Source organism: Mirounga angustirostris, unplaced genomic scaffold (assembly GCF_029215605.1).
Source record: "Mirounga angustirostris isolate CCGP_5_RB_7025 unplaced genomic scaffold, mMirAng1.0.hap1 SCAF_17, whole genome shotgun sequence".
NCBI classification, from domain to species: Eukaryota; Metazoa; Chordata; class Mammalia; order Carnivora; family Phocidae; genus Mirounga; species Mirounga angustirostris.
The window spans coordinates 26,817,465-26,845,421 of NW_026991725.1; the positions used below are offsets into that span (position 1 = coordinate 26,817,465).

Consider the following 27,957-nt stretch of genomic DNA (forward strand, 5'->3'; position numbering starts at 1 on the left):
TGCCATCAGGCCCTGGGTGCCCACACCCCTTATGGGCAGGTGCTCGGCCTACAATCCACGTCCGTAGCAGCTCCATGCTGGGGACTCCGCTCTGGCCTACCAACTCTGGAGTGACACAAAGTAGCTGCCAGAGCAAAGTGCCAGAAAGGGTCAAAACATTTTATTCTCTTAATTTTTTTTCTTTTTTAATAAAGTTAAACAGTAAAACAAAAATTCACAAGCTGCCTCCCTGTCCACCCCCCGCCTCCCTCCCCTCCCTGCAGTCTCCGGTGCTGGCTCCCTTTCCTTTCCCCCCACTCACACAGACACAGGGTATCCAACTAAGAAAACGAAACTGCTCTAAGGATGGGGAGACGAGATGAAGGGAGGAGGTGAACTGTGCCCACGTTCAAGGTTACACTGAGCAAGTCTGCACTTTCTGGGTTCTGGATGGTTTCCTTTCATTAGCCAAATTGAAAAAAGAAATTCCCTGGACCAGATGCTGTAAGGCAAAAGAAGGGCTTGTTAGTTGGCTCTCGGTGGGAAGATCACTGCCGATCACGGCAAAGTCTTCAAGGGCTGCTTCAGAAGAACCGCCCAGAGCATCAACAGCCTAGGCCCTGGGGCCTCAGGGGAGCATGTGAACAGCTGTGTGTGTAGCTGCTTAACCTCACTCTTGCGGAGAAGCCCCAGCATGAGACAGCTTAGAGACACCTCCCCGGCCCTGCAGAGGAGTGGGCTAACGGTCCCAAGGCATGGTGCGCCCAGGGGCCTCCCTGCAGCACCTGAGTGGATCTGTATCCTGCTAGCCGGGCCTTCTGCCACCTCCACTCCTGGGCCCCTGTGACAAAGAGCTACCTAAGTGGGGAGTCGCATTATGAGCCTGTAATCTGGGAACTCCCGAGAGCAGGAGGCTTACTCACCTTCAAAGCTGAAGCCCCCAGGACCGCCAAAGAATGCCTTGAAGATATTGTTTGCGTCAAAATCTGTGCAGCAGAACAAGAAACAAGACAGGGACAAAAAGTGGAAAAAGTCAGACATGTCTGAAGAGGGACTTATGACAACGCTGAGAACGGGTCCCCAAAGCTCTCCCAGCCGCATCCCTTACCGCCTTCCCAAAACCTCACTGACTCCCCATGCCAATCGCTGCTCATCCCATTCGTAGGACACGCTCCTCCTTCCCAGCCAGGCCCGAAGGAAAGCTGTCTCTGCCTCAGCCCACTTTGCCGGACCTTCTTCTCAACAACTGGGAGGCCACTTGCACTTACAAGACTCGCCCACGCCGTCTCCCTGTAATGCTGGGGCTGCTACTGAGAGGGCGAAAATCTAGCACTTCAATGCTAGCAACACTAAATCTAGGAATAAGATCTAAGGTTTACTGTATTCATTTGATTCCATGCTCTGTCTAGACTGTAGGCCGGGGCGGGGGGGGGGGGGGGGGAGTCATGGTTTATTAAGCACCTACTAGGTGCCGATCATTGTGCTGCGTACTCTGCACACCTTACATCGCCCCCAATTTATACTCAACAACACCTAAGTAGGGAGCTCAAGTAACCTGCTCAAGATCAAGTGATGGCAGCAGAACTGAACAATCCAGCTTCTGCCTGACTCCAGTGCTGCGGCCTTATCATCAGACCACAGGTCTGCTGCCCCGATGCCCACCTGACTTGCTAAGCTCCACAGAGGATTTGTCTCCGCCAGCTGATCCAACAGGCACATTGTGTCCAAAAGCAAATTCTTCCTTGCCTGTGTACCTGCTCGTCTTGGGTCCCCTAGTTTAGTGACTGGCTCCGAGCCAGCCATCCAAAGCCACTCAGCTTCGTCCCTCCCTTCTTCCAAAACATCAGCAACCACCTCCTGCTACATCTCCCACCGTGCCCTCCGATCCTTTCCTACCCATCATGCCTTCCGCCATCTCTCACCGCCCCCCTTCACTGCACCAAACCACGTCCTCACTGCCATCGCACATATACTTCTGGAGCTCAGCTCTGGTTGGGAGCTCCCCTACTTAGAACCCTCCAGTAGCTTTTGACTGCTCGTTGCTCCTCCCAACAGCTGGGCAGAGCAACGTTTACTATTAGTAAACGTAAGTTTTTAAAGTGTGCACACACACACACACAAACCCCGAACCAGAGATAAGGATTATCTAGGCAACATCATCAATCCTATTTTAAATTCCAAGATTTTCTTAATGGAGGAGAGAGGGCTGGTATTAGAGACAATGGTCTGAGAAGTGTGCAGAATTCCTGGCCTTTCTCATCTCCAACCAAGCTCATGGCGAGCAGCGACACTGACAGCTACGCTTTAAGTCTTTCGGGGAAACTGAACTTCGTGAAACCCGCAGGGAATGGGTGACACATGTAAATATCAGTCAGCATACACTCTGCAGGCGGAGAAAACTTCCAGCCAATAGGAAAAAGCCCATATTCCCTACTCCGGCCGCCAAGGCCTTCTGAGGGGGGATCCAGCTACTTTGGGGCTTCATGTCTCACCCTCCCCTGCCTCGAGCACCCTCTATCCTCCCCCACTCAGCCCCTCACAGCTCCCCAAAGGTATTATTTCTGCATTTCCAAGCCTTCCCTTACTATTGCTCACCATCTAAGTACCCACTCTGCATCCTGAGCACCTGTGACCCTGACTGTCCTTGTTGGGACTCCACATCCAAGGGTCAGGAGTCAGATGTGGCCTGTGGGTCAGTTTGCAAAGCCCAAGACTGGGTTCTCGGAGCTCAGGGAACCTGTTTGATTTACCTGTTATTTCCAGTGCCCATCACAGTGCCTCACACATTACAGGTATTTATCCAGGGTGGGCCTTACACATCACTATGCCTCACTGGCTGTTACGCAGACTCCCCTTTGGAGTGTCTTCAGAAAAATTCTAACAATCCACAGCTGTCAGGTTCATCCCAAGCTGCCCCAACCAACTCACCACCCATATTCATGCCCTCCTCATCCAGGTCCTGTCCGCTGTCGTAGCGAGTCTTTTTCTTGGGATCAGAGAGGATGGTAAAAGCTTCTCCAACTTCCTTGAACTTTTTCTCTTCCTCCTTCTGAACTTCGGCACTGGCTCCACTGTGCCGATCTGAAGGGAGAAGTATGGGAAAAACTCAATCACAAGAAAACAAAGTTTAAGACAGAGACCACTTTATGTCTGATTTTAGAATCTGGTACTTCCAAAGTTTGGAGGGTAGGGAACTTACCAACAGCTCATTCCCAGCTAAAGAGCCAGAAACTTTCATTCTGGCCCAGTTTGGCAGGGCCGGCCTGGTTCATTCTTCCCAAGTCCCCTCCCCGTACCCACTCTACCTGGATGATGCATCAAGGCCCGTTTCCGGTAAGCTTTCTTGATCTCGTCCTCAGAGGCATTCTTGTCCACTCCCAGAATTTTGTAGTAATCTTTCCTCTTACTCTTCTTCAGTTCCAGCTGTGCATTTTTTAGGAGCTGTTTGTGTTCTAGAAGGATACAGCTAAAGTCAATGGACAAATCTGACTCTGGTTTCCTTTACCAGGTCCTAACCCAGATAGATGCCTTACAGTCAGAAGCCTTGTTAAACATACCAGGCGCGTTTATAGTGTTTTCTTCTTCTTCTTTTTTTTTTTTTTTAAGATTTTATTTATTTATTTGAGAGAGAGAGCACATGAGAGGGGGGAGGGTCAGAGGGAGAAGCAGACTCCCTGCCGAGCAGGGAGCCCGACGCGGGACTCGATCCCGCGACTCCAGGATCATGACCTGAGCCGAAGGCAGTCGCTTAACCAACTGAGCCACCCAGGCACCCTATGGTGTTTTCTTCTGAAGATTAAAAAAAAAATCTACTCATACTTTGGTTCCTCACATCAGCCTAATTACACAGAAAAGGAAGTGAAAGTGACAGAGAGGATTTAGGGGCAGAAAAGAAGTGCCTTATCCTGCACTTGGCATCTCTGTTCACTTCTTCCTGGCTGGCAAATAGGCTCCAGGTATATCCCTGATCCCTGAATCAAACAATCCCATGTCCAGTTTTAAGGGCCTAAGAGAAAGACCTCACAGTTCCCTGAGAAACATGTTCTCAGACCCCTTTACCTTTTGTTTTCTCCGTCTGATATACTTTTTCATAGTCCCGCACTGCTTCTTCATACTGTTCTGTGTCCATGTAACTGAGAAGGAAATACAGGGTGGTACAGCAACGTAAATAGAAATGGCCTTCGGTATCACTGCTGCAGAAGAGGCACAGCTCAAGCAAGAGACACACACTTTTGGTCGAAATGCTTCATGAATCAGGAGTCCTTAAGCTAGCCGTGAAGAATTAAAACTACCAGTTCCTCAAGTAAAAAGAGAGCGATCTCATGCCACTTGCACCCAACCAGCAAAGTGAGACTCTGCTCTGAGCAGAAAGCAACCAACGGGAGAAGGTTCCTTCTGACGTCACAGAGCCCCTGAGAGGCATCTGGATTGCCTTAGGAAAGGCAATGTGAGCGCACCTACTTGAACGCTTACTTGGGATTGAAATGCAAAAGAAAAATTATCAAGTGAGAGCCATGGATATGGAAAAGCTTGGAAACCTGTAGTGCCATAAACATGCAGGGCCAGCTCCAATCCAGAGTAGAAGTGGGATTAGTGAGCCACTAGAAGGATCAAGTTCAAGGTGGTGGCTGCTGGCAAATGCTTCCAGTAAGACTAATCAATCTGAGAGATGTAGGTAAGCGAGAGAAAAGGAGACTCTAAACACAGACTTGCTTCTGTTTCAGTAATGCAGGAGAAAAGGGCGGGGGGCTGGCCCAGATGGGGAGAAACAAGCTTGCCAGGCTGAGTGCCGGACCTTTTAAGACCTTCTCTTCCACAGAAGCAAAGTGGTAATTTCCATGTCCTGATAAGATCACTGGCGCCAAGATGGCCTACCACGTAAACGGACTGTGGTAGAAGCTCCAGAGACAGACCGCCTCAGCGGGGTGCACCACAGCCAGCCACTGCACAACAGAGACCAAATTTACTACCCTGCCCCCACACCAACCCGTCTCTGCAAACATCAGAGCTCCGCCGGGCCGAGAGGCCACAGCTACTGATGTGGCTGGCAAGACGGAAGCCCAACTTCTGAAGCATCTTTGATTTTCCAACAACATCTTAATTTACAACTTTAATTAAAAAATGGTGAGAAAAGCCAGTACCCTGCACACACAGGGCACAAATGCTACCAGGAGCTCAGAGAACCCATTTACAGGATGAAGAATAATAATAAGGGGACAGCCCAGGTGCAGAATGATGGGACAGATAAGCAACCTTAATGAACTTTCCATGCCCTTTTGGAACGTATTAAACAAACTTACTATAGTGATTTGCATTTTTACTTAACGTGTTTTTAAAATTCAGGGATATCTTCACATTTAAATTTTTTTCTGTGTTGTACACCTGAAAGAATATAACACTGTACGCCAACTATCTATTAAGAAGGTATTTTTTTCAAAGTTGAAGAAAAAGTAGAGTAGTAGAGCCTCAGGGAAAATGGGAAACTCCAGCCCATGACAGGAGCTGTAGCAAAGATCTGGCCGTCTCCCCAACTTCAAGGGTAGGTTGAGGCCGACTGGGGCAGCAAAGCCCCTCGTTAGGCTTTGGCCTGAACTAATCTCCACTACTTCATGTCAATCCCGGCTACCTGAGGGGATCATTGGCCAAATTTTGGCCAACTGTACCCAAAAGTGCATGCTGTCCCCTGTGGTGGGATCTCAAAGGCAGAGTTACTCAGAGGACAGTTCTGTTTCTACCACAAAGATAAGGAGTTGTCTGATTAAAGCCATTTGATTTTTCCTTATTGAACACTTAATAAAGATGTAATTATCCCCCTAACAAGCCAAGAATTTTCTCTTCTCTCCCCATTCCTGTTCAAACACTGCAGAGTGTCCACTGAGTTGACATGTCATGTACCTAGCCACCTCGGCCCCACCAGACACTTAGGGGATTCTCTTTGCTGGCTATTACAGATAACACCACAGTAAACTTGCATATAGCATTTTTTATCTGTTAAAATGAGTCATTAGCTGGGTCAGAGGATATGTGTTGTCTTCCAAAGCTTCCATGTTTGCCAGTGGTTTGCAAACAAGAGATGATTGACAGCTGGTCTCACAGAGTCTATAATACAATTCCGTGGATGTTTCTGTTTGACAGACTTACTCATCCACTTAGAAATCCACTTAAAAAAAAACACAGTAGCAATTTTCCTGTTTTTAAAAAATGTGGATAATTTGGGGAAAACTAAACGGGAGGCAGGCCACGCCCCGCACCACTGATGAGACTGAGGAGCTTAAAGAATGACGGGCTCCTCAGACATCAGTAACATCACCAGTCCTCTGGGTCCGACATTTCGTGACAAGAAATGGCATGAGTGTTAGAGGATTAGTACACAACAAACAGGTCTTCCTTTGGAACTTTAAAGGTAGGATGTGTTTTTCTGTCAGGGAAATAATCTGAAATACGAAGAGATGGATTTGTGGGAGTCTCTCTTAGCCCTTGCTGCGGTTCCTGTCTGCAGCACAGAGTCTGCATGGACAAGCAAGCCGGGGAGTGCCTGGACTCTGACGGCAAGTCTGGGCACTAGATCTAGGTAGGCATCTCCTGGCTCATAAATCAGAGTCCCATGGAGTATTTCAAAAGGGGCTTCCTTATACTGCTGGGAGGCTGAGCCAGATTAAATCCCTTCCAACCGAGACTGTCTTCCCTAACCCAGAACAAACAGGACTCAACTGTCTCCAAGAGATACTTTACTTCTTCCTCTTCCAAGCACCATACATTCATTCCACAAAACATTTATTGAGTGAGCACCTATTGTGTGCCAAGCACTGTGCCAAGTTAGAGCAAAAGTGTACAACACAAAATACAATCTCCAAAGGAAATGGATTTAAACTTTAACAAAAGGAATTTGGGTCAGGCATCAGAGGAAACTTACTGACCGTGAGGGGCGTAAGACACAGGCATGGGAGACTGAGGGAGCTTGTGCAATCTCCTCCGCTGGAGGTCTATAAAGATAGTCTAGGGCTGGAACAATCCCACCTAGAGGCAGGGGGAAGGACCAAATGACCTCACAACATCCCTGGGTCTGCGTCAGCATCCACAATGCAATTCCCCTGGCAGGCCAGCAGCAACCCTCGCTTCCCCTCGCCCGCCGGAGGCACTCACCACTGAGCTCTTCTCAAGTAGGCTTTTATATAAGTGGCATCGAGCTTCACTGCACTCGTGCAGTCTTCTATTGCATCATCTAGTTTCCTAAGCTTCAGGAGAGAGAGAGCAGTCATACTTCACATCTCTGCAGACCGAGGGAACCCAGAGGCTGTGAGCATGGCTTCAAAATTCTAAGAGGACAGTCATGCTGGCCCCCCGAACTGTCACACTCACTCTCGGTCACTGAGAAAGCCAGTGTCTCAGAGAGCTAAGGACACCAGATTTGAAACTGGTTTCTCTTCTACGGGATGGAAGCCAGGCACACCTACGTGCAGGGATAAACCACCCCTGCTGTTCCTGGGGTAGTGCCCAAACAGGATATGGGAATAGGAAGGGTGGTTCCTGCCCTCATTCTCCCAAAGGCCAATGAGAGGGTTAAGAACTGCTCTGATCTCTGATCGCTGGAACACTGTAAGAGCAAGGACTCTGCTGCTGTTTCTTACGGTACACGCAGGACTACAGTGGGCCCGCAGGCCATTTCCAGCCAGGCGCAGTGACCATCACTTATGCTGGACAAAAAAACTAAGCCTGCCTCATACTCTACTTTCCTCCAAATCACTCCTAAGAAAGAAAGAATCACTTGCTTAGGCCAAAGCAGCAATAATATTTGCTTAAAAAATTATCCCAGAGCCTCTAGGTATTCTTTTAGTGGAGGAAAGGGAACGTGAGGAAGAACAGGTAGGAACAGCCTTCCAAACTGTCCCTCAAGTGCCCTTCAATTCCACAGAAAAGGTAAAAGCCTGCCTCTCCGAAGGAAGTTCCTAACAAGCTGAGCCTTCCACCAAAATCACCTTTTCTCCTTTCATCTGGCCTGCCCTCATTAGGCAGAATCCCCAAGACCTCTCTGATGTCCCTTAAACATATCTCCACAGGCCCCAAGACCCAGACCGAGTGCTTACCTTGGAATTAACCGTGCCCCGATTACAGAAGAGTTTAGCATTTGTTTTTATATTGTTAGGATCTATCCCCAGGGCTTCTGTGTACAGTTCATAGGCTAGCTTGTAATTTCCTTCTTTAAAGGCTTTATTCCCATCTTCTTTCTTTGCTTTCAGTGCTTTGGCATTCTACAGGAAAAAGGAAGGGGAGGTCAGTTAACATCCAGGAAACCTCAGACCACTGTACAGAGGGGCCCAAGTCTATTTTCAGTTTCTCAGATCCCAGGTGTTTAGCATCACACTGACCCTGACCACCACCACCCACCCTCTGCCCTGCCCCCGCCACCTGGGCTATTTGTTGCTCACTGATGCTTCCTACAGAGTGGACAGGGGAACCAAGATTTACAACAGAATACCAATGAGACTTGTTTACCCAGGGTTTACCTCCACTCCCTAGGTTAAGCATTACTATTTTTTCTTCACTGAGGGAAGAAAAAAAGAAAAAAACACTTAGGTATTAGAAGGATCTGACCCTGTATGATCACATTTACCTTTAGACAAATAAAAGTACTTCTGAAATAATTTCTAATGAAAGGCCCAAGCATCCTGGCAAGGTGGGAAAAGGAGCTATCACATTTCATGTGAACCTTGAACCTTCCACTCTTGACTCTCTTAAAGGCTCAAAAAGGTAGCTTTTGTTCCTACTCAGATCTGGGGCCTAGAACTTACTCTGCAAGCAATGCAGGCCTTCTCATGGTCAGGAGCCATCCTGAGAGCCTGTACAAAAAACTGAACCGCCTTCTCAATACAATCTTCATAATAAAGGCAAAGACCTCGTACATACAGAGCATCCGCATTGGTAGAATCCATTCGTAAAATGTCACTGCAATAGCCGGAAAGGGGCACATTCAGCCGTGGTTTGGATCTCCCCACCATTACTATCATTTGTGATTACTATCGCCAGTTTTTCTCTTGACCGTGTGTCTAGTATAGAAAGTATCCAAAGGTAGATAGATCCCAATGAGCTCTTCCCATACCTTCCCAGCTCTTCCCAAATAAACCACCTGTATTTACCTTTAATACACTTCATGTGTCTCAGTCTTTATTTGAACAGAGATTGGCAAACTACAGCCCACAGGGCCAAATCCTGCCTGTCACTGTTTATATAAATTGTACTGAAATCTAGCCACATCATCCACTTATCTATTATCAATGCCTGCTTCTGCCAGAAGTGAATAATTACGACAGAGATTCTATGACCTACAAAGCCTAAAATATTTACTACCTGGCCCTTTACAGGGCTCACAAACCTGTGGTGTAGGAAGAAAATGACATTAAAATAAAAAACAAAAAAACAGAAACAAAAAAACCACCTCACACATCTGTTCTTCGACATACAGCTGAAGTACCTACCATACTTCTATATATCTGGTAGGTTTTCAAATCCGGTCTAATTGTGGCTTTAAGTCCCAGGAAGGTCTGATCAGCTCTACCTGGTCTACCTACAGGACATATGGTAGCGCCTGCTATAGACAGCTGCCAGGCGGCACCTGTCCAGTGGTGGGACATTTCAATGCAGAAATGGCCTGACTTCATACCTGGCCACAGACTGTGCTTCCGGGTAACGACCTAGCATTGCTAAACATTCAGCTTTGAGGATTTTGAAGCGATGGCAGGCAGGGGCAAATTCTAGGGCACGGTCCATGCAGAAAACCACCTATGGGGAGAAGAAAGCAAATAAGGCTCTTCATTCTGGACTCTAGAAATATCTTCATTTATAAATGTCTGGCCACAGGCAACAGATTAAAAGGAAAGTAATATCAGAGCTTAGGAACATACCTGATTCATTTGATTAAACCACTGAAACAAGGAGAGCAACTGATCCAGATGATGATGACATGACAACAGCAAACATTTAAGTACTTTATATACTGACCCATTTAATGCTCATAATTTTATAAAATAATTTTATGAAGTACCTTATTTTATTAATGAGAAGCTAAACTAAAGCACAGAGATTAAGGAATGTGTTCAAGGTCACCAAAGCTAGTACGTGACAGAAATGGGGTTCAGTCTCAGACACTACAACTCCAGAGCCTGTTACTTTAATCACCATGCTAAGCTGCCTTCACAGTGACTGTGATCAAAATTCACATCCTTCTACTGTAGAAATACAATTATTTGCTACTCTGTATAACTCACCATGCTTAGCCTATTACGTAAGACAAGGATACCGAAAATAACCTGACACAGAATCGTCGCTCCCTATATCATTAAAATTGCTTACAGTTCCCTCCTTCCTGTGCCATGAGCCTCACATCTCACTAAGTACCCTAGTGGCCACCCTTCCATTCCTATTTTATTTTTATTTATTTTTTAAAAGATTTATTTATTTATTTATTTTGGGGAGTGTGAGCAGGGAGAGGAACAGAGGCAGAAAGAATCCTCAAAAAGACTCCCCGCTGAGCATGGAGCCCGACACTGGGCTCAATCCCAGGACCCTGAGATCATGACCTGAGCCGAAATCAAGTGTTGGCTGCCTGACTGAGCCAACCAGGCGCCCCTCCGCTTCTATTTTAGTAGCAATATATCAGTAAAATGGTTGGTTTAAATGGTCCTAAATAGACTATATCAAATTACTATACTTAAGATGTTTATAAACCAAAAGGCAAGTTTCTCTCTCTCTCTCTCTCTCTCTCACACACACACACGCTGAGATTGTCTTTCAGTTTGATAAAGCCTCTCCATATATTCCTATTTTCTCTTTTCAGAAGTTTGTTCTCTGAGCCTTCATTTTTGGTTTAGCTGCTATTCCTGGGAGATCCTTGCTGAATCATATCCTTGTCAAGGATAAATGACCCAAAGGAGCAATGTGGAATTAAGAGACACCCATTCGGTCTAAGAATCTGGCCATGGGGATCAGGAAGAAATGAAGTCTGAAAACTCAAAAGCAATAATAGGTCAAATTCCAGCAAAAGGCAACTGGTTGGACATTCATGTAATGGAATACCGTGTGGCTCTAAAACAGAATGAAGCAACTTTCCATGTATTAGTACAGAAAGACTTCCAAGGTCCACTAAGTGAAAAAAAGCAAGGCACAGAATAGTGAAAAGCATACGACCTTTCATGTAAAAAAAAAGAAAATCAGGACTCTATATTTCTACTTGCTTATATACATACAACCAGACTGGAAGGCAACAGAAGAAACAAGACTAGAGATTACTTCAGGGGGTGAGAACTAGGTAGACAGAAGTTTGGGGGAATACCTATCACTGAGTATCTATTTATATTTTTAGCTTCCCCCCCACCAACCAATACTTCTAACTTTTGAACAATGAATAGCACCTATTCAAAAATTTAAATTTGAAAATATGCAGAAGTAGGGCAACACCAAGAGCTGCTCCACTGGAAGACTGCAGTGTTCACAGAGCAGTGGTGGGGAGGACTCTCTTTCAGGGCACAGGTTACTATCCTAGAAGTTCTAAGGATTCTATGAAAGTTCAGGTATCATGTAAGATAGAATCATGGTGCTAATTTTTCCCCCTTAAATAGAAAGAGAATGGCGGGGGGGAAGCAGTCAGATGTAAGCAGCCACACCCTGTTGCCTTCGCAACGTTCTGTATGGAGATGGTTCTGCTCATCGGGTCAGTGGCGTGTCAGCTGAAGGCTTAGTGCTTCACTTCCCACCCCCCACTCCCCATGACTAGGGACAGCTGCAGGCAAAGAAGATCTTTGTTTCTTCCAAGTTCATCTGTTTCCCCTGCCAGGATCATAATTCTTCATTTGTGACATCACCATGAGCTACAGTGGGGGGGGCTGGGATGTCACAAACAGAGGATTCTGTCACAAACTGGGGATTCTGGCTCCAGAGTGGGCAAGAGAGAAAAGAAACTCAAAAGATTGCCTTTTGAGACAAAGCTTTTGCCTATGTAAACCTCAGAAAACATGACAGAAGGAAAACACACACACACACACACCAAAAAAACTTATGAATCACAGTACAAAGACACTATGGTTATTAAAACCAACAGACAAAAGAGGGATGCTAATAAGTTAATGCTGGGACTCTGCATAAGCTAATCAGAAATATTTATTACCAAATAAAAGACCTGCACAGTTTGTGACTTAAGAATAATTAAGAATAATTCTTAGTTGTACCCTTTTATCAAACGTTTACTGAGTACATTCTATAGAAAGCACTGAGCAAATTCCCACATATGAAGTAACAACTCTATTCCTTGGATGATACAAACCTCTTTTAAGTGATCCTGAAAATTGACCCTAATCCGTGGTTTTTACCTTTTTAGGAGGCTAATCACCTCCCTTTTGAAACTCTAATGAAAGCTACTTCCAAATATCATCTAAAGCAGGGAATTAGGAATTATACAGATGAGACATAACCACTATAAACAAAATCTAGAAAGGTATCTAGAACTTTTACACCTTTCTCATGTTTTCAGATAGGTCAACCCCTCTGGTGCATTTTCATGGACTATCACACAGCTCCATCAAGGAGAGTAGTGTGCTTTCACAGCAAGGCCTAACATCAAAACTGTAGTGATGACAGGTTACATACACTGGCCAAAAATCTAAAAGGAGCCTCTATTTTTTATTTAGACCTGCATCTAGTTCACATAAAGCAGGGTGAAAGCTAGCTTTCATTATTCAAATTAAACCAATATCCAAACCTAATATTTAATTCCAACTAGTATTCCCTCTATTAGCCAACACACTTGTAGGATACTATCTTGTATCAAAAGCAGGAACAAATTCAAGTAAACTCACATTGCTTTTTATCATAAAGCCAAATAGAATTAAGAAAGTAAATACCTTGGCAAAAAAATTTTTTAGATGCTGGTGATGATGTGGAGTAACAGGAACTCTCATTCATTGCTGGTGGGAATGCAAAAATGGTATGGCCATTTTGGTAGTTTCTTGCAAAACTTAACATACTATTACCACACAATCCAGGAACTGCACTTCTTGGTATTTACCCAAAAGAGGTGAAAACTTATGTCCACACAAACACCTGCACACAGATGTTTACAGCAGCTCTATTCATAACTGTCAAAAACATGACTGTCAAAAACTAATGATGTAAGGTATAGTGATTAACATAATAAAATAAAATTAAAAAAAAAAAAAGTGACTGTAACGTATGTGCCTCTGGGGATGCCCGGGTGGCTCAGTCAGTTAAGCATCTGCCTTCAGCTCAGGTCATGATCCCAGGGTCCTGGGTTCAAATTCCGCATCGGGCTCCCTGCTCAGAGGTCTGCTTCTCCCTCTCCCTCTGCCCTTTCCTCCTGGCTCATGCTCTCTCTCTCAAATAAATAAATAAAATCTGAAAAAAAAAAAAAGTGCCTCTGGTGGGGAATGCTGATAATGGGGGAGGCTATGCATGTGTGGGGGCAGGGGAATATGAGAACTCTCTGTACCTTCCTCTCAATTTTGCTGTAAACCTGTTCTTAAAAAAAATAGTCTTAAAAAAAAAAGAAAGAAAAAGGCAAAGTCAAACTGAAGTGGTAATTTATTATTCTGGATCTTCTGTACCATACTAACACACACACACACACACACACACACCTTCTGTATCATATTACACGTGCACACGCGTGGCCTTGTGATAAAGGGTAGATGAGATTTCCCCATAGTTGTACTTTACCTTCCGAAAATCCCGCTTCTCAAAATCCGTTTCTGCTATTTTCTCATATTCTATGACTGCATTAGCATTCTTGAACTACGCCAGAAAATCAGACAGGGAAAGTTTTAATGAAGTTGTAGATTCAACAACCACAAAAATCAAGGCTTTGATGAATTATGAGTTCAAGAAAATCAGAACCACAGACTTCTCACAAATCAAGTTGGTGAAGATGCAGCCAAGACTCCTAAAAGGCAGGCTAAAGCCCTACCTGCAACCTCAGTTTGAACTTCAAGTCAGGAACACCAGAGTCGTGCCTTGATAGACATAAATTAAAGGCACAGCATCATCAGAGGTTGAGCAGAAGCTTCCAGATTCTCACTAAAACGCATCCAGGAGTAAACTGGGTATAAATAGAGATGGAACTAAAACACATTTTAGCTGCTACTGATTTAATCAGGACTTGAATTTACTCAAATTCTTTAACCTCACTCAAATTAGTTCCTTGCAGCATCTGCCGGCTCCTCAGCCATCTAAGAAACCCTCCATTTCACAGATTTCTAAAACTATAAATCATATTCAAAACTCTGTCTACATATAAGAAACTGAGGCTCGGACAGACTATGAGACTTGCCTACAGTTACCCAGATGTGGTGATGGCAGAAGTGAGACTAGCTCTCAGTTCTTTTTATTTTTAGGTAGCTCTCAGTTCTGACTTTCAGGTCACTATACCACAGTGTCTCTTTCCATATGGACAAGATCAGAACCATACCTCCTGTTGTGCCTGAGCATTTTTGTGATCCAGTTCTAGGGCTCTCTGGAAACTACGACATGCTGCCATGGCATTCCCTAGAGATAGGTGGCATTTTCCCTCTCGTAGATGTCCCTAGAAGAAATGCAAAGAGCGAAGAAAAGGAGCATGATTGGCCAAGCAGAGAGCAATCAACAGCAGGAACAAACACCCACACAAAACCCAACATGGGATGAAAGCAGCCAGAGCAGTGGTTCTCACCCAGGGGAGATTCCGCCCTCCATGGGACGGTTAGCAATGTTGGGGACATGTGTGGTTGTCACAGCCGGGGAGGTAGGGGTGCTACTTATACCTAGTGGTTAAAGAGATGCTGCTAAACATCATACAATGAACAAGACAGCCCTCCACAACAAAGAATTATCTGGTCCCAAATGTCTACAAAGTCAAGACTGAGAAGCCCTGGGCTAAAGGAAAGCAACTGCAGCAACCGGTCCTCCCCAGATGGTCGCATTACGTACCCGGACGAAACTGTCATCCAACCTCACTGACTGTTGTGCATCTCCAAGAGCTTCCCGGAACTTTCCGAGCATCATCAAAGTGGCTGCTCGATTCCCATAATAGCTAACATTTTTAGGACACATATCTACGGGAAGGGCAGAAGAAAATAAAATAAAGCTTAGCACGGGTCACTGCTTCAAAAACTCAGGGGCCCTCTCCCCTCAGAACTACATCAAGGCAATCAAACTATAATAGGAATGCTGACATACTCTCTTTAAAAGGCCATGGCCAAATTTTTGACTACCGACAGCAGCAATGGTATGACCGATTAAAAAAATAAACGTTACTTAAAAATAATTTATAATAGCTTTAAAGTGCACTGATTATTCTTTAAAGGGGAGGGGTCAGCATATTCATCTTCTTAATGAATTGTATTATATATAATAAGAAATGAAAATGAATTTGCATTTGTTGAATTAGGGGTCAAGAGCCTGTAAGCAAGTTAAGTGAGAAATATGCTGACATGGGATTAAAATATGCTGGCAGATGGAGCATGGAAGTTGTTAAGACTTGATAATTAATATCTATAAGGGCTATTTTCTTTTTTTTTTAAGATTTTATTTATTTATTTATTTGACAGAGAGAGACACAGTGAGAACGGGAACACATGCAGGGGGAGTGGGAGAGGGAGAAGCAGGCTTCCCATGGAGCAGGGAGCCCGACGTGGGGCTCGATCCCAGGACCCTGAGATCATGACCTGAGCTGAAGGCAGACGCTTAATGACTGAGCCACCCAGGTGCCCCATACAAAGGCCATTTTCTAACATGGTTAAATGAACTAGAAATGGCTGAGATGCATTTAGGTGGGTTATCTTTTTGCCATATCTAGAATTTCTGGAATTGCCTTTGTCAAATGAAGAACTACCCATTTATAAGTCATCCCTCATAAGCCAATTAAGTCCGAAAGAGTTCGCATAGTAAGTTATGAACCCACTAAGCCAAAGGCTACTTTTTCAAGAGCCGCTACATACAACAGTACTTATACTGAGCAAATTTATCTTCCAACATAAGCAGTTAAGGTCCTTCTCACCTATGGCTTTTGTATAATAGTTATAAGCTTCATTGTAATCTTTCTTGGCATAGTATGCGTTTCCTTGTTCCTTGAAAGACTCTGCTTCCCTGAAAAGGAAAGAGAAAGAGGAGCATATTATACACAGGGAATAACCTCTGTAATCTCATGGGAGCAATCTTTGGTCTAGAGCCCCGGGTATATTGAGCTGAAAGTTAGTGCAATACTTGAAGGAATTTATAGATTTGTTCGATGCTATTTTTGTCACTTAGATACATTCAAACTAAATCAAGAAAACCTCTCTCATGTGGCCTGCCTTTCCTCGTTATTCCTGCCAATAGTCATATCCCATACAACAAGCAAATTTAGACATCCTCTCACAGAGACTGAAATTTTTTAAGTTTATTTATTTATTAAGTAATCTCTACACCCAACATGGGGCTCAAACTCATGACCCCAAGATCAAGAGCTGCATGTTCCTCCAACTGAGCCAGCCGAGTGCCCCTGAATTTTCATGTTTATTTCCTTTCCCCTGTGTCACAACTGCTGCCTCTTCAGCAAACATTAAAAATCAGTTACAGGGGAGCCTGGGTGGCTCAGCTGTTAAGCATCTGCCTTCAGCTCAGGTCATGATCCCAGGGTCCTGGGATCGAGCTCCGCATCGGGCTCCCTGCTCAGCGGGGAGTCTGCTTCTCCCTCTCCCTCTGCTGTTCCCCCTGCTTGTGCTCTCTAACAAATAAAATCTTAAAAAAAAAAAAAATCAGTTACAGATCACTCCATTCAGGGGCAACGATTTCTTAATGTGAAAGGGGTCACATCCCTAGAGTTCTAATGATTTATGCTCTTGAAAAGTGACTCATGCATTTGTCATTGAAAGGACAAGCAGAGCAAAAGCAGGTGGCAAAGGAGTTAAACACATAGAATATTGGTGTTTAAGATGGAGGACGGAGTTGAGTGACAGCAGAGACCAAGAACTTGGGTAACAGGGACATATGAGGTACAACCTGCCAGTGCCATGTTCTCAGAAGTACCCACCTACTGATGTACTCTGCCTATCACATCTATGTGGGTACTTATGCTACCGTTTCTATAGTATCTTGTATAACCACCAAGTGGACAATATCAGAATTTCTGCCCTACTCCAAGATCCATTTTTGAAGCTGTGCCATTAGACAAACTGTACTTTCCGAAAGGAACAATGTTATGTAAGGAGAATTATATTCCAGATCAAGGAACTAGAATCGAGTAAGACATGACCAACAATGTTGTAAAAAACTAGTAACCTCTACCAAAGATACCCCAAATCATTCTAATGACCAACTTGAGTGACAAAGATAATTCTTTACCCAAGTGATTCCTGCAACATAACGAAATATCTGAGCACTTTTGTTATAAGAATCTTTGTTTCTTTTTCTGTCCTCTACACAACCAAAAAAGGATCCAGTTCAAGGGAAGTAGGGACAAAAGTACCTAATTCTTTTTTTTTTTTTTTTAAGGTTTTATTTATTTATTTGACAGAGAGAGACACAGTGAGAGAGGGAACACAAGCAGGGGGAGTGGGAGAGGGAGAAGCAGGCTTCCCGCAGAGCAGGGAGCCCGATGTGGGGCTCGATCCCAGGACCCTGGGATCATGACCTGAGCCGAAGGCAGACGCTTAACGACTGAGCCACCCAGGCGCCCCAGTACCTAATTCTTAACATAGTAATGGTATGGGAGTTTACAGCTTGAGTCTATGGACATCAGCATTGGGAAGATTTGATTTATTTACTTACATATTTTAAACTACAAAGTGGCAAAGCCGCCCTCCTTTTATTGAGGCGATCTCCCTTTCCATTCTTCTCCAGCACTGTCCTGGCAAGCCCTACTAACATGAAAAGGCTGCTAGAAGAAAGGAGAAGGAAAATGGGAATGATCTATAAATGTTGACAGATTTGAACTGTGCTGGACATAAATCTGTTTGAATAATTTACACCAACTGGTACAATGCTATAAAGAGGCCATCTGCTATTAAAAGTCCTCAAGAAGGATCCCCCAACCGCAAGATTTATAAGACCAACTGCAATCTTTCTACATGGTGTACACCATCCTATAAATGTGAATTAAGCAAGGCACTATAAAAACTATGAGGAGCCTATCCTTTAAGAGCAGACATGCCAAGAGATCTGAAGAAAGGGCTTCCCCAACACTGGATGTCAGAAGCTGAGTCAAACAGCTGTGAAGAAATGGAGTGGTAAATTCAAAGGAAACACTGGGCCCACAATGCAACTGTGATCTAGTCTTCTCTTCAGTTGGCTAGTGGCTAAAAATACACAAATCCTTGAGGAAAACCAAAGGTATCCAGGCACTTGGACAGACACCGTATTAGCAGTAGAAAGCTTGTTAGTCAAAGGTGAAACAATCTGTAGAGCTACAGAATGGTGCCCTTTCTTTCCTGAAACACTAACTTCCATGGCTGCAAGGGACTTCAGCACTGGCTTCTATAAAAACACAAAGGATGATTTCTGTGGAAAGTCAGAAATAATTACTGAAGCCTGGTACTTTCCATGCGTTATCCTTCTACCAGGTGTTTCATTATTCCCGTTTCTCAGAGGAGTAAAATAAGGGATAGAGATTAAAAAGTGGCCCAAGGTCAGGATGTGAAGCCACACCTGTCAGATTCCAAAGCTTATGCACTGTCTACTATGCTAAGCTTTCTCTCCAATGCTCATCTCTATCTATTGCTTAAGACTTTAAAAATTAATCTGTCCTGCAGGAACAAGACATGGGCAATGAATGTGAATTTCTTCAAACTAAGATATAAAAAAGCCCCCGAGTATAAAATCCAACTCCAGAACTACAATCTGCATTTAAACAAGCTAATGACATTTCCTAACAATTAGTCACAGAGAGAGCAGGGCTCCTTTCTCTTTAAGATGCAAGACCTAGTGAACTGGACTTTGCCTCCCCCAAGAAATGCATTTCATTTTAGTAAATGGTGAGTAGATTCCATTCTAGAGCAAACAAAGCGAGTAATGTAGAGGCAGCCCACAGCAGAAAGAACAAGAAGAATTGTGTTGTGACAAGTTACCATGTTTTTAACCTCACACTGCACAGCATCAGGCCAGAATTAGCTATTCCCACACAATTGCCTCATGAAAAGGACTTATTTTCATAGAAACATGGTTGATTAACAGCTGCCTAAACAATGGGCACTTAGTGCTTTTAGGCTGAATGCTTATTTTTTGCCTCCAGGTCCAACTCCCAAAGTGGAGTCCCGCCTTCATTTTGAACCTCCCCACCAAATACGCGACAAGCTTTAACCAATGGGCCTGACCCTGTGAGACCAGCCGAGGAAAAAGTGGATCTTTGGAATCCAGCATGGCAGCAGCAAGAACTGAACAAGGCTGCATCAGGAACAATTCCAGGGTCAAATCCATTCAAGTCCTGCCCTGGGAGTCTGAGAAAGGGCTGAAGCTTGTTCAAGTTGCCCTTACAGCAAAGGGACTGAAGGATGAGATGTCAAAGGCGTGGGACTGGAAAAGAAGGAGAAGAGCTGGTTAACACGGGAATTGAGGGCAGTGTGGTGCTGGTATCTGTCACCACTCACCACCAGGGTCAACAGATTTGATAACCAAGTGAGGTTACAACATGTACCTACCAAAACACATCAGCACTGAGAAAGGAAGGATTGGAATTAATTAGGTCCACCTAGACGAACCAAAAGGAGGAAAGGAGTCCAAAGTGGACTAAATTACACTACAGGTTATTTTCTATGGCCACAAAATAAAATTCAGACTAAACCCTGAAATATAATACCACATCAAAATAGAGACTGGCCATAACTGACCTGCTGGAGCTATTAATAGCTACACTACATCTCTAGTGCTTTTTCAGATTTGCCAAGGCATTCCAAGGGAAGATCTGGGCCTCCTGAGGTGGTTATGGCGATACTCTCACAAGTCCTTCAACAAGGAAGAGCCAGTGAGGTACCCAAGGCAGCCGCACAGGCTGCCTAACTCTAACAGTCCCAGATTTTTTCCCCACTAGATCCTGTTAACCAACGTTAAGGTTTTTAGATTAAAACTAATTTATCTAGTTTCCCACCCAATCTCTAAGCAGAATAAGCTGCACCTCTGATTCACCAGGAGATGCTGAGAAAGACTCTACCTTCCACCAAACCAGTCCTTTCACTTTAATAGCCAGCAACAAATTCCTGTGAAGGAGCTACTGAAAGATTTTCAAAAACTTCTATCCTCTTTGGAGGTATAGGGGGAGGGCCCACCACAACAGGATGAGTGCTGGAGGGCCTAGACGGCCTTCTCTCTGACAGACACAGGTGAGGAGACTACATTCCACTCTTGGTCCGCTTTGATATTTTAAAATTATTTTTTGGAAATAACTTCATCAATCAGAAAACTGCAGCCTGACACCTGCTCTTCTACACTACATGTGTTAAAAATCTGTATATCCTCTGATCATGCAGTTATATTCTCTCTCCCCCAATGTAGCACTCATTCATCACAGATGCTAATTACTCCAATGAAAAGTGCCAAGGGAATCATTTGGTATCACATAGGTCTTAGCAGGGCTCAGCATCATGTGATCAATTCAGACAACTTGGGCTTATGATCACCAGTCAACTCTGCACATTTACAGCTCAGCTAAATTAACCATTCATTAAAACACAGCAATTCACATTGCAACGTGACCCAAATTAGATGCCCTATAAAAATCTTCATTTTCTCTCTAAATACTTCCAAGTTGAATGGTAAAGCAGTATCTTCGCCTTAGGCCAACTAGTCTATCTTTTAGCAATGAAAGAGAGAATTTTACTCATCAGCTTTCATTAATGCAGGATTCACTGGGTGGCAGTTTTTAAAACGCCCTCAATATGACTGAGTTCACTTTGGAAATCCTTCGCATTTCATGTATTTGTGAATTATTAAAATAAGGATGAGATGCTCCAGTATTAGTACAATATCACTTCAAGGTTTAGTTACCTCCGTGCATAAAAACAAAGACTAGCGGGGTGCCTGGGTGGCTCAGTCAGTTAAGTGTCTGCCTTCAGCTCAGGTCATGATTCCAGGGTCCTTGGATCAAGCCCCTGGCATTGTGTTCCCTCTCAGCAGGGAGCCTGCTTCTCCCTCCCTCTGCCTGCTGCTCCCCCTGCTTGTGCTATCAAATAAATAAAATCTTAAAAAAAAAAAAAAAAAAAAAGACTAGCACAGTTCACTATTCCATAACATTTGCAACCTAGGAAATGTGGATTAGATTTTTGTATGACAAAAACATACCTGACTGCTTTTACTTATTTCAAGTATTTGGCTAGAATAATCTATTTTTAATAAAGTTCAGCTCTTCTAATAGTCATTAATAATAGTTTAAATCAAAAGAGATGCAGAAGCTTGAATGAGATCTTTTTTTCTCTTTTTTTTTGCATTTTCTTGATGTATTCGGCTACTCCTGATGTGGAAGAAAAATCTAACTGCTAAAAATGTAACTCAGGACAAGATGATTTCTTTTGTTAGAGCAGAAGAGTATTTCAGGGCCTTTGCTTTTGGAGACTATTTTATTGGCAGGAAGACTCTTAGAAGATACCTATTAACAATAATACTTTAGGGGCGCCTGGGTGGCTCAGTCGTTAAGCGTCTGCCTTCGGCTCAGGTCATGATCCCAGGATCCTGGGATCGAGCCCCGCATCGGGCTCCCTGCTCCGCGGGAAGCCTGCTTCTCCCTCTCCCACTCCCCCTGCTTGTGTTCCCTCTCTCGCTGTGTCTCTCTCTGTCAAATAAATAAATAAAATCTTTAAAAAAAAAAAACAAAACACAATAATACTTTATACTGCCCGAGTCAAATATCCTTTATGCATTCTTACTATATTTACTACTTCCAAAATGTCACCTTCACTCTGTGATTGTTGCACTCATTTTTTTTATTCAGTCAAGTTTACTAGTTGCCCGTTGATCTAGAAACATCCTCCACCCTTTAGAATTTACGGGATCTTGGCCAGTCTCAGAGTAGAAATTCCTTCCTCCTTCCCACAGTCCGAGACCTCCTGTCCCCAAAGGCATGTCACAGGGCCTGTTTCATGTTGCACTCTCTCTGACCTCCATAACAGAATAAAGTAAAAGGAGCCCAGGAGCCTTTTATTCCATCTTACTAAACACATACTATTCTTTCTTTTCTAACTAGTCTAGGGATGAAATGACAAATTTTATATAGGTAAGTGGAGGAATTCCACGGATTCAGTGCTTGCTGAAAGCAAGGTGCTCTATGCTGGGTGTGAATAAAGGCTTCATAATGGTCCAGAGAAAACAGGGTGGGCTCTGCAACTGCTACCAGGTGGTAAAAATGGGCTACCCAGCTTCCTTTACCCAATTTGCTTTAGAATAAACAGCTTCTGCTTTCACTTTAAAGCACAATTAAAATATCCACTCTTCTCCCAAAAAGAGGGGAGGAGATGAAGATGAAGAAAACTCATTAACATACCAGTTCAAATAGTTCTCTTTCTGGACATTCAGGGGGAAGCCTCAACAGAGGCAGAGCCAGAAAGGACCAAGTGGAGTCACAGATACAGTCTACACAAGGCAGCAGCACTCTCTACTGCTTGAGCAGGGAAGGACACCAGGCAACACACTGGAATTGGCGATCTCTTATTCAGTGAGGGGAAAAAGCAACCAACTATCAATCGACCCAGACGGAAATCCTATTATTGCACACAGAAAGATATACACATGAAATAGCTGACTCAACCACAATAAATTTATGCTAGTTCCTTAAATGAGAGGTGTCACAATCTGTGGCATCTACCTAACTAACCTTTACTCCAGGGGACAGGAGACCCAACCATAAAGCTGCTAGCCAGAGGCTTGTTTTCATAACATACCCCAAAACCCACCATTTTCTATCCCTTGGTTCCCCATTCTGTGAGATCTCCTGCTACCCTCATCGGGACATTAGCACCCAACAAAAATCTAGAACTAAGGAACTATAATTAAGAAAAAGGCTGCTTTCTGAGTTTTGGGGGGAGGTGGGGGTGGAGGTGGGAACCAGAGTGAGGAGTCTAAATTGTCAACTGGCATGTGGCTTCTAAAGTTCTCACAAAAAATAATAAAGTTCTCTTGGTTCCTTACTTTAACAGGTAGTTGACTATCTCAGAGCAAACTGACAGAGGAAGAACTCTCAGGACAGAAACTCCCTGAGAATAAGAGAAAATGTTGCCTGCCTCACACACCCTCTCCAAAAGCCTAATAATAGAATCAGAAGAGATGGCTAACACTTTGCTTACCTGACAATCTGGTCTCCCCACAAAAACTTCAAATCATATGACAACAGAATATTAGGGGTCAGAATTGGACTCTGAAAGTCAAATATTCATATTTTCATTCTCAAAAGTCTCAACCACTCATACTCCTGCCAATAGTGGGATAAAAAAAGAACTGCTATTTTGGGCGCCTGGGTGGCTCAGTTGGTTAAGCGACTGCCTTCGGCTCAGGTCATGATCCCGGAGTCCCTGGATCGAGTCCCGCATCGGGCTCCCTGCTCGGCAGGGAGTCTGCTTCTCCCTCTGACCCTCCTCCCTCTCATGCTCTCTGTCTCTCATTCTCTCTCTCTCAAATAAATAAATAAAATCTTTAAAAAAAAAAAAAAAAAGAACTGCTATTTTGATTTATATGGGGAAGAAAAAAAATTGTCAATCCAATAAAATGAACAGACATTGGGATAACTTGTATGATGTTCTGCTCTTACTGCTGCTCTTACTGCTGAAATTCAGACAGTTTAAAAGAATACCTGGAACGACCTCTAAGTAACTTCCACATCACTCAGCACTGGAGAAAAGGGACCAAACATTAGTGGAATAAGGGTGAATGGGCTCTCAGAGGGACTGTGCATCAGACCACAAGGCACCTAGGCAGCCGCTGACCATTGTTCTCCAATCTTCTAAAGTCCTAGAGAAAAAAAGCAAAGGCAAGTGCCCAGTACTCAGCTTTTAAAAACTTTTAAAATACTAGCTTCAATGACTACACTCATCCCTGATTGGCTAGAATGTTCAATAAGCCCGGGTTTTAAGCCAATCAGATTTCTGGCCGTTGGGAATGGACTAAACACTAGAGCAACTGCCATTCAACTTGGCTCAATTTGGTTGGTTTCTGGTTCTGGTTAGTATATGGACCTGAATTAAAGCAGCAAGGACAGAAACACCCTTCCTCTGTACTCTACCTTAACTCCAGTTATGATTTAACAAATTTTTTTTAAAGACTTTATTTTTAAGTAATCTCTACACCCAACCTGGGGCTCGAACTCACAACCCCAAGATCAAGAGTTGTATGCTCTATCAACTGAGCCAGCCAGGCTCCCCTGATTTAACAATTTTGCCACTTATTAATATTAGGTTCAATTAACCAGTTAATCAAGTTCAATACTGGTATTCAGGATTCTGTATTCCTAGCTTCATCCTTTCCTTAACCATGACTTATTTGTCCCACCTCCCGTTTCTTCACCTCTGACCCCACACTTAAAGTATACCAAAATGAAAATGAAGGCTGAAAGCAGTGTTTTCACTGATTTGAATTTAAGGTCAAAGATAATATCCCATTCAGCTTGTGGGCTTACTGAAATGTCTAGCTGCCTACCATGGAACTTCAAGAGAAAGTTTAGAGAGACAAATGCCTAAGAATTTAAAACAGAGGAAGAAGAGCTGGGGAAGGCATCCCCACAAGCTCTTCAGTTATGGCCATGAACTCCAAAATGTCCCAGGAAGCTGTAGTAAATAAATAAATAGCAACTGCAGCAGACCCTGAGATATGGATTCAGGGTTCAGTGCTTCCCACCAACAACATGAATAGAGAAAGAAAAAGCAAACTCTACAGAGTTTATGATACCTGGGTACTGAGAAAGGACCCAATGTTCTTGCTTGAGTCCACCATGAAAACAGATACACAGATTATCAGATCAAGGAATCAGATAAGGATGTTCTATTTCCTAAATCTACGGCTTCCATTGGTTCCTTTAGACCCTATTGTCCAGTCACGCTGGATACATGCTGAGACACAGAAGTTTTTCCTCTACTGATGAGAAACTTGAAATCCTTCGATTTTACCATAATAAAGACTGCCTACAGACACCTCCCCAGCCCAGGAAATGTGACCAGAGAGCCTTCACTTGAGACAGGTATTCATATATCAGATAAAGCAATCAGCAACTTCCCAGGCAAGTGTAAGGCTTGAAATTAAATTAGCTGAATTGTAAAACCTCTGAAATTTATCTCTCTGGCTCCCCAAGTAGCCTTCTCTGTTCTGGTGGGCAAAGAGAAATTCAGAACCCTGATCTATTTTGGAGTGCCAACTAATACATCTTTTATTTTAGCCTCTCAGCTGCTATGGGGGAAAAAGAACTTTGTCAGAGTGACAGACAAAAAAGAAACTGAAGTCCATTTCTTTTCTCTCTAAAGACACTAAAGCTAATGAAATAAAACATGCAGCCATTTAAAATGCTGCAACCACGAGGACCCGTGTCTTGAAAGCTCTTCTCACTTTGCCCCCTGTGGGACTGTAACAATTTAGCAGCAGCAGCATGCTCTTGAGCCAAGAAGCAAGGAAGGAAGGACTCCTTGCTGGACTCCACAAAAACTACCCAAGAGACCCATCAACTCCAGTGTCCCCAAGTGAACTGGTAGTAGGACTGTAACAAGAGACACAAACTTGGCCAAATGACTAAAGGGCATCTGTAAGGGATGTCCCTATCCCTGCCCTCTGCTATGGCTACACAGGATTACAGGATACATGAAAAATGTAAAATTACCTTCCTCCAAAACCTCTACATCATCACTCCATTTTCAGCATTGGAAAACCATACATAAACAAGGCTTTTTCTTACTAACAGAGCCCAGTGTTTACTCTCCTAAGGATGCCCATACATGGCAGAAAGTCAATATATAGTGATTTTATTTCACTATATTTTCCTTTTGATTTGCTCACATAAGTGGTATATACTAAGTATCTATGTGTTATTATAACTAAAGTATCTATGTAAGTATGTATTACATATAAGTCTAGCAAGGATGTATTTTTTTCAGTTAAATTTACAGTATTTTTTTTCAGTGGTAGATAAAACCGTGCATTTTACAGTCAATGACATCTTAAATTCCATGAAATAAGGCAGTTAACCTAAGTCAACACCCCTCCTTATTCTGCTGTACTGCTACCAAATATGATGTTTTTGTGTGATGTGGTCATGTTACAGCATCACCTATTTTGCATTTCTTAATATACCTTCAGGTTCATTTACTATAATTTTATGAGGCCGTGTTTGTTTGTTTAAAGAAGGACCTGCTTTAGATAGAGGGCTTTGAAGTAAAACCCCAATTAGGGACAAAGATCTATACTAAGTAGGAGAAGGTTTTTTCAAATTACTACATATAGCCCAAGTTCCTATTTATAGCACACAACCCCCCGCCCCCCACTCTTTACAATACCAAGTAAATCCTTGCAATTAATGTAAGCTCTGTCTGTGCCCGGCTGGGGGGAGGGGTGGGAGAGGGGAGTTTTGTTTCCCACTTTGCAGTTCCTTAATGATGCTTAATCCTAACCACCTGAGAACTAGGTATGATGTGAAAACTCAAAACTAAGAACAGAGACTAGACTCTGGTATCCTGCCTTCTCTGATTATCCTGGGGACTTACTACACACTTGGTCAAGCCTCTCAGTTCTCAACAGATCTTGGGACACAGGCTGCAGTAAATTACCCTGAAGCTTGATTAACGATTCATTCCACCACAGTGAGTACCTCCTGTATTTCTAATTTGGACAGTAAAAAATTCTCAGAATCCTGGTTTCGGATCTCATGAAGCCAGACTGAAGCCATACAGGGATTAGTACAAAGATATGGAAGATGAGGGAAGGAAACTAAGGGAATTGAAGCCAATTAATCTGCAGTTGATAACGAACGGAAGCCGGGCTTCCGAAACCTTTTCGATAATTCTCCTTCAGCATTAGGACAAGTATGACTACCCACAACTGCGTTCCAACCCACTTCCAATAACCTGCCTTAGCTGTAGCCAGAATCCAGAGTGTTCTCGAAAACCACTCACTCAGCAGCTCCCTTGGCTAGCCCAGACTGGCAATCTCGAGCCACTGCGGCTGCCCAGCAGTGCCAACAGCGCCCAAGCAGTTGCGTTCCTCTCTGCTGTTTAACTTAAGAACAGTCCTGGGAAGAATGAGGATCTTCCTCCGGAAGGACGGAGGGGCAGGAGTTTGACGTGTAGAGCATGAGACAGGGCCCTCACTCTTCCTTCTTCCCCTCTCATCTCCGACTTCTGGGGTACGGGGAGGGGGCACCAGGTCAATAATGGAGACACACTCGGACCCAGGCTAGTGGTCGCCGGGGTACATTACTGAGGAACGAGGGTGAGAAGAACAAGGGCTCTGAAGATGCAAAGTGCTGATAGCCAACAATGCATAGAAGTTAACAAGAGAAGGGGGGTCGGGGGCGACGTAAGGAAGTCGTCATCGTCGCCGCGCAGCCTCCCCCACCCCATAACAGACCTCTGAGATCCCCTCAGAGACCCGGCTTCTACAATAAGGGCGACGTTCCTCCTGTCCCGAGAACAAGGCTGTGCCTCCGCTCCCCAGCCAGGCGGAAGCAGGAGGGGAGGGCCGACCTCCGGGAGCACCCCTTCAGGGGGTCTATCGGGACTTATCTCAGATGGGGGGGGGTCGCGGAGGGCGGGGCATCGCCTCAACAGGGGCTGCACCATGGCAGGGACGGGTTTCCCGGGGTCACGGAGCTGAAGCTCACCCCTTCCACTCCCCCGCTACCCGGTTACCTCTTCGCTTCCTCGTCGTCGTGCAGCTCTGGCTCGGTCGCCGCCATTACCACATCGCACTCCGCGGCAGCCGCCATCTTACCGCCGGGACCAGAGAGGCGGGTGGGAGGCAGGCGGTGAAGAGCACTTCCGGCTGGAGCATCGAGCAGCTCAGCGGCGC

General features: G+C 44.1%; 1 protein-coding gene across 6 annotated transcripts; it reads right to left on the reverse strand.

Moving 5' to 3' along the window:
• Positions 1-163: 163 nt before the first annotated feature.
• DNAJC7 (DnaJ heat shock protein family (Hsp40) member C7) lies at positions 164-27,955 on the reverse strand. Of its 6 annotated transcripts, XM_045888918.3 has the most exons (16): positions 27,798-27,942; positions 19,308-19,506; positions 17,767-17,872; positions 16,016-16,104; positions 14,947-15,071; positions 14,450-14,563; positions 13,702-13,776; positions 9,638-9,756; positions 8,769-8,922; positions 8,064-8,228; positions 7,123-7,214; positions 4,039-4,112; positions 3,285-3,431; positions 2,908-3,060; positions 903-965; positions 164-481 (listed from the first exon to the last, which is right to left on the reverse strand). In XM_045888918.3, coding segments are annotated over exons 3-16 (1,410 nt in total). In that variant the 5' UTR covers positions 17,769-17,872; positions 19,308-19,506; positions 27,798-27,942; the 3' UTR covers positions 164-443. The 6 variants fall into 6 exon arrangements, with proteins under 6 accessions (XP_045744874.1, XP_045744873.1, XP_045744872.1 ...); XM_045888917.2 differs by lacking the exons at positions 17,767-17,872; positions 19,308-19,506 and adding an exon at positions 23,765-23,922 and having other exon boundaries at positions 27,798-27,920; XM_045888916.3 differs by lacking the exons at positions 17,767-17,872; positions 19,308-19,506 and having other exon boundaries at positions 27,798-27,955.
• Between the last annotated feature and the right edge of the window lie 2 nt (positions 27,956-27,957).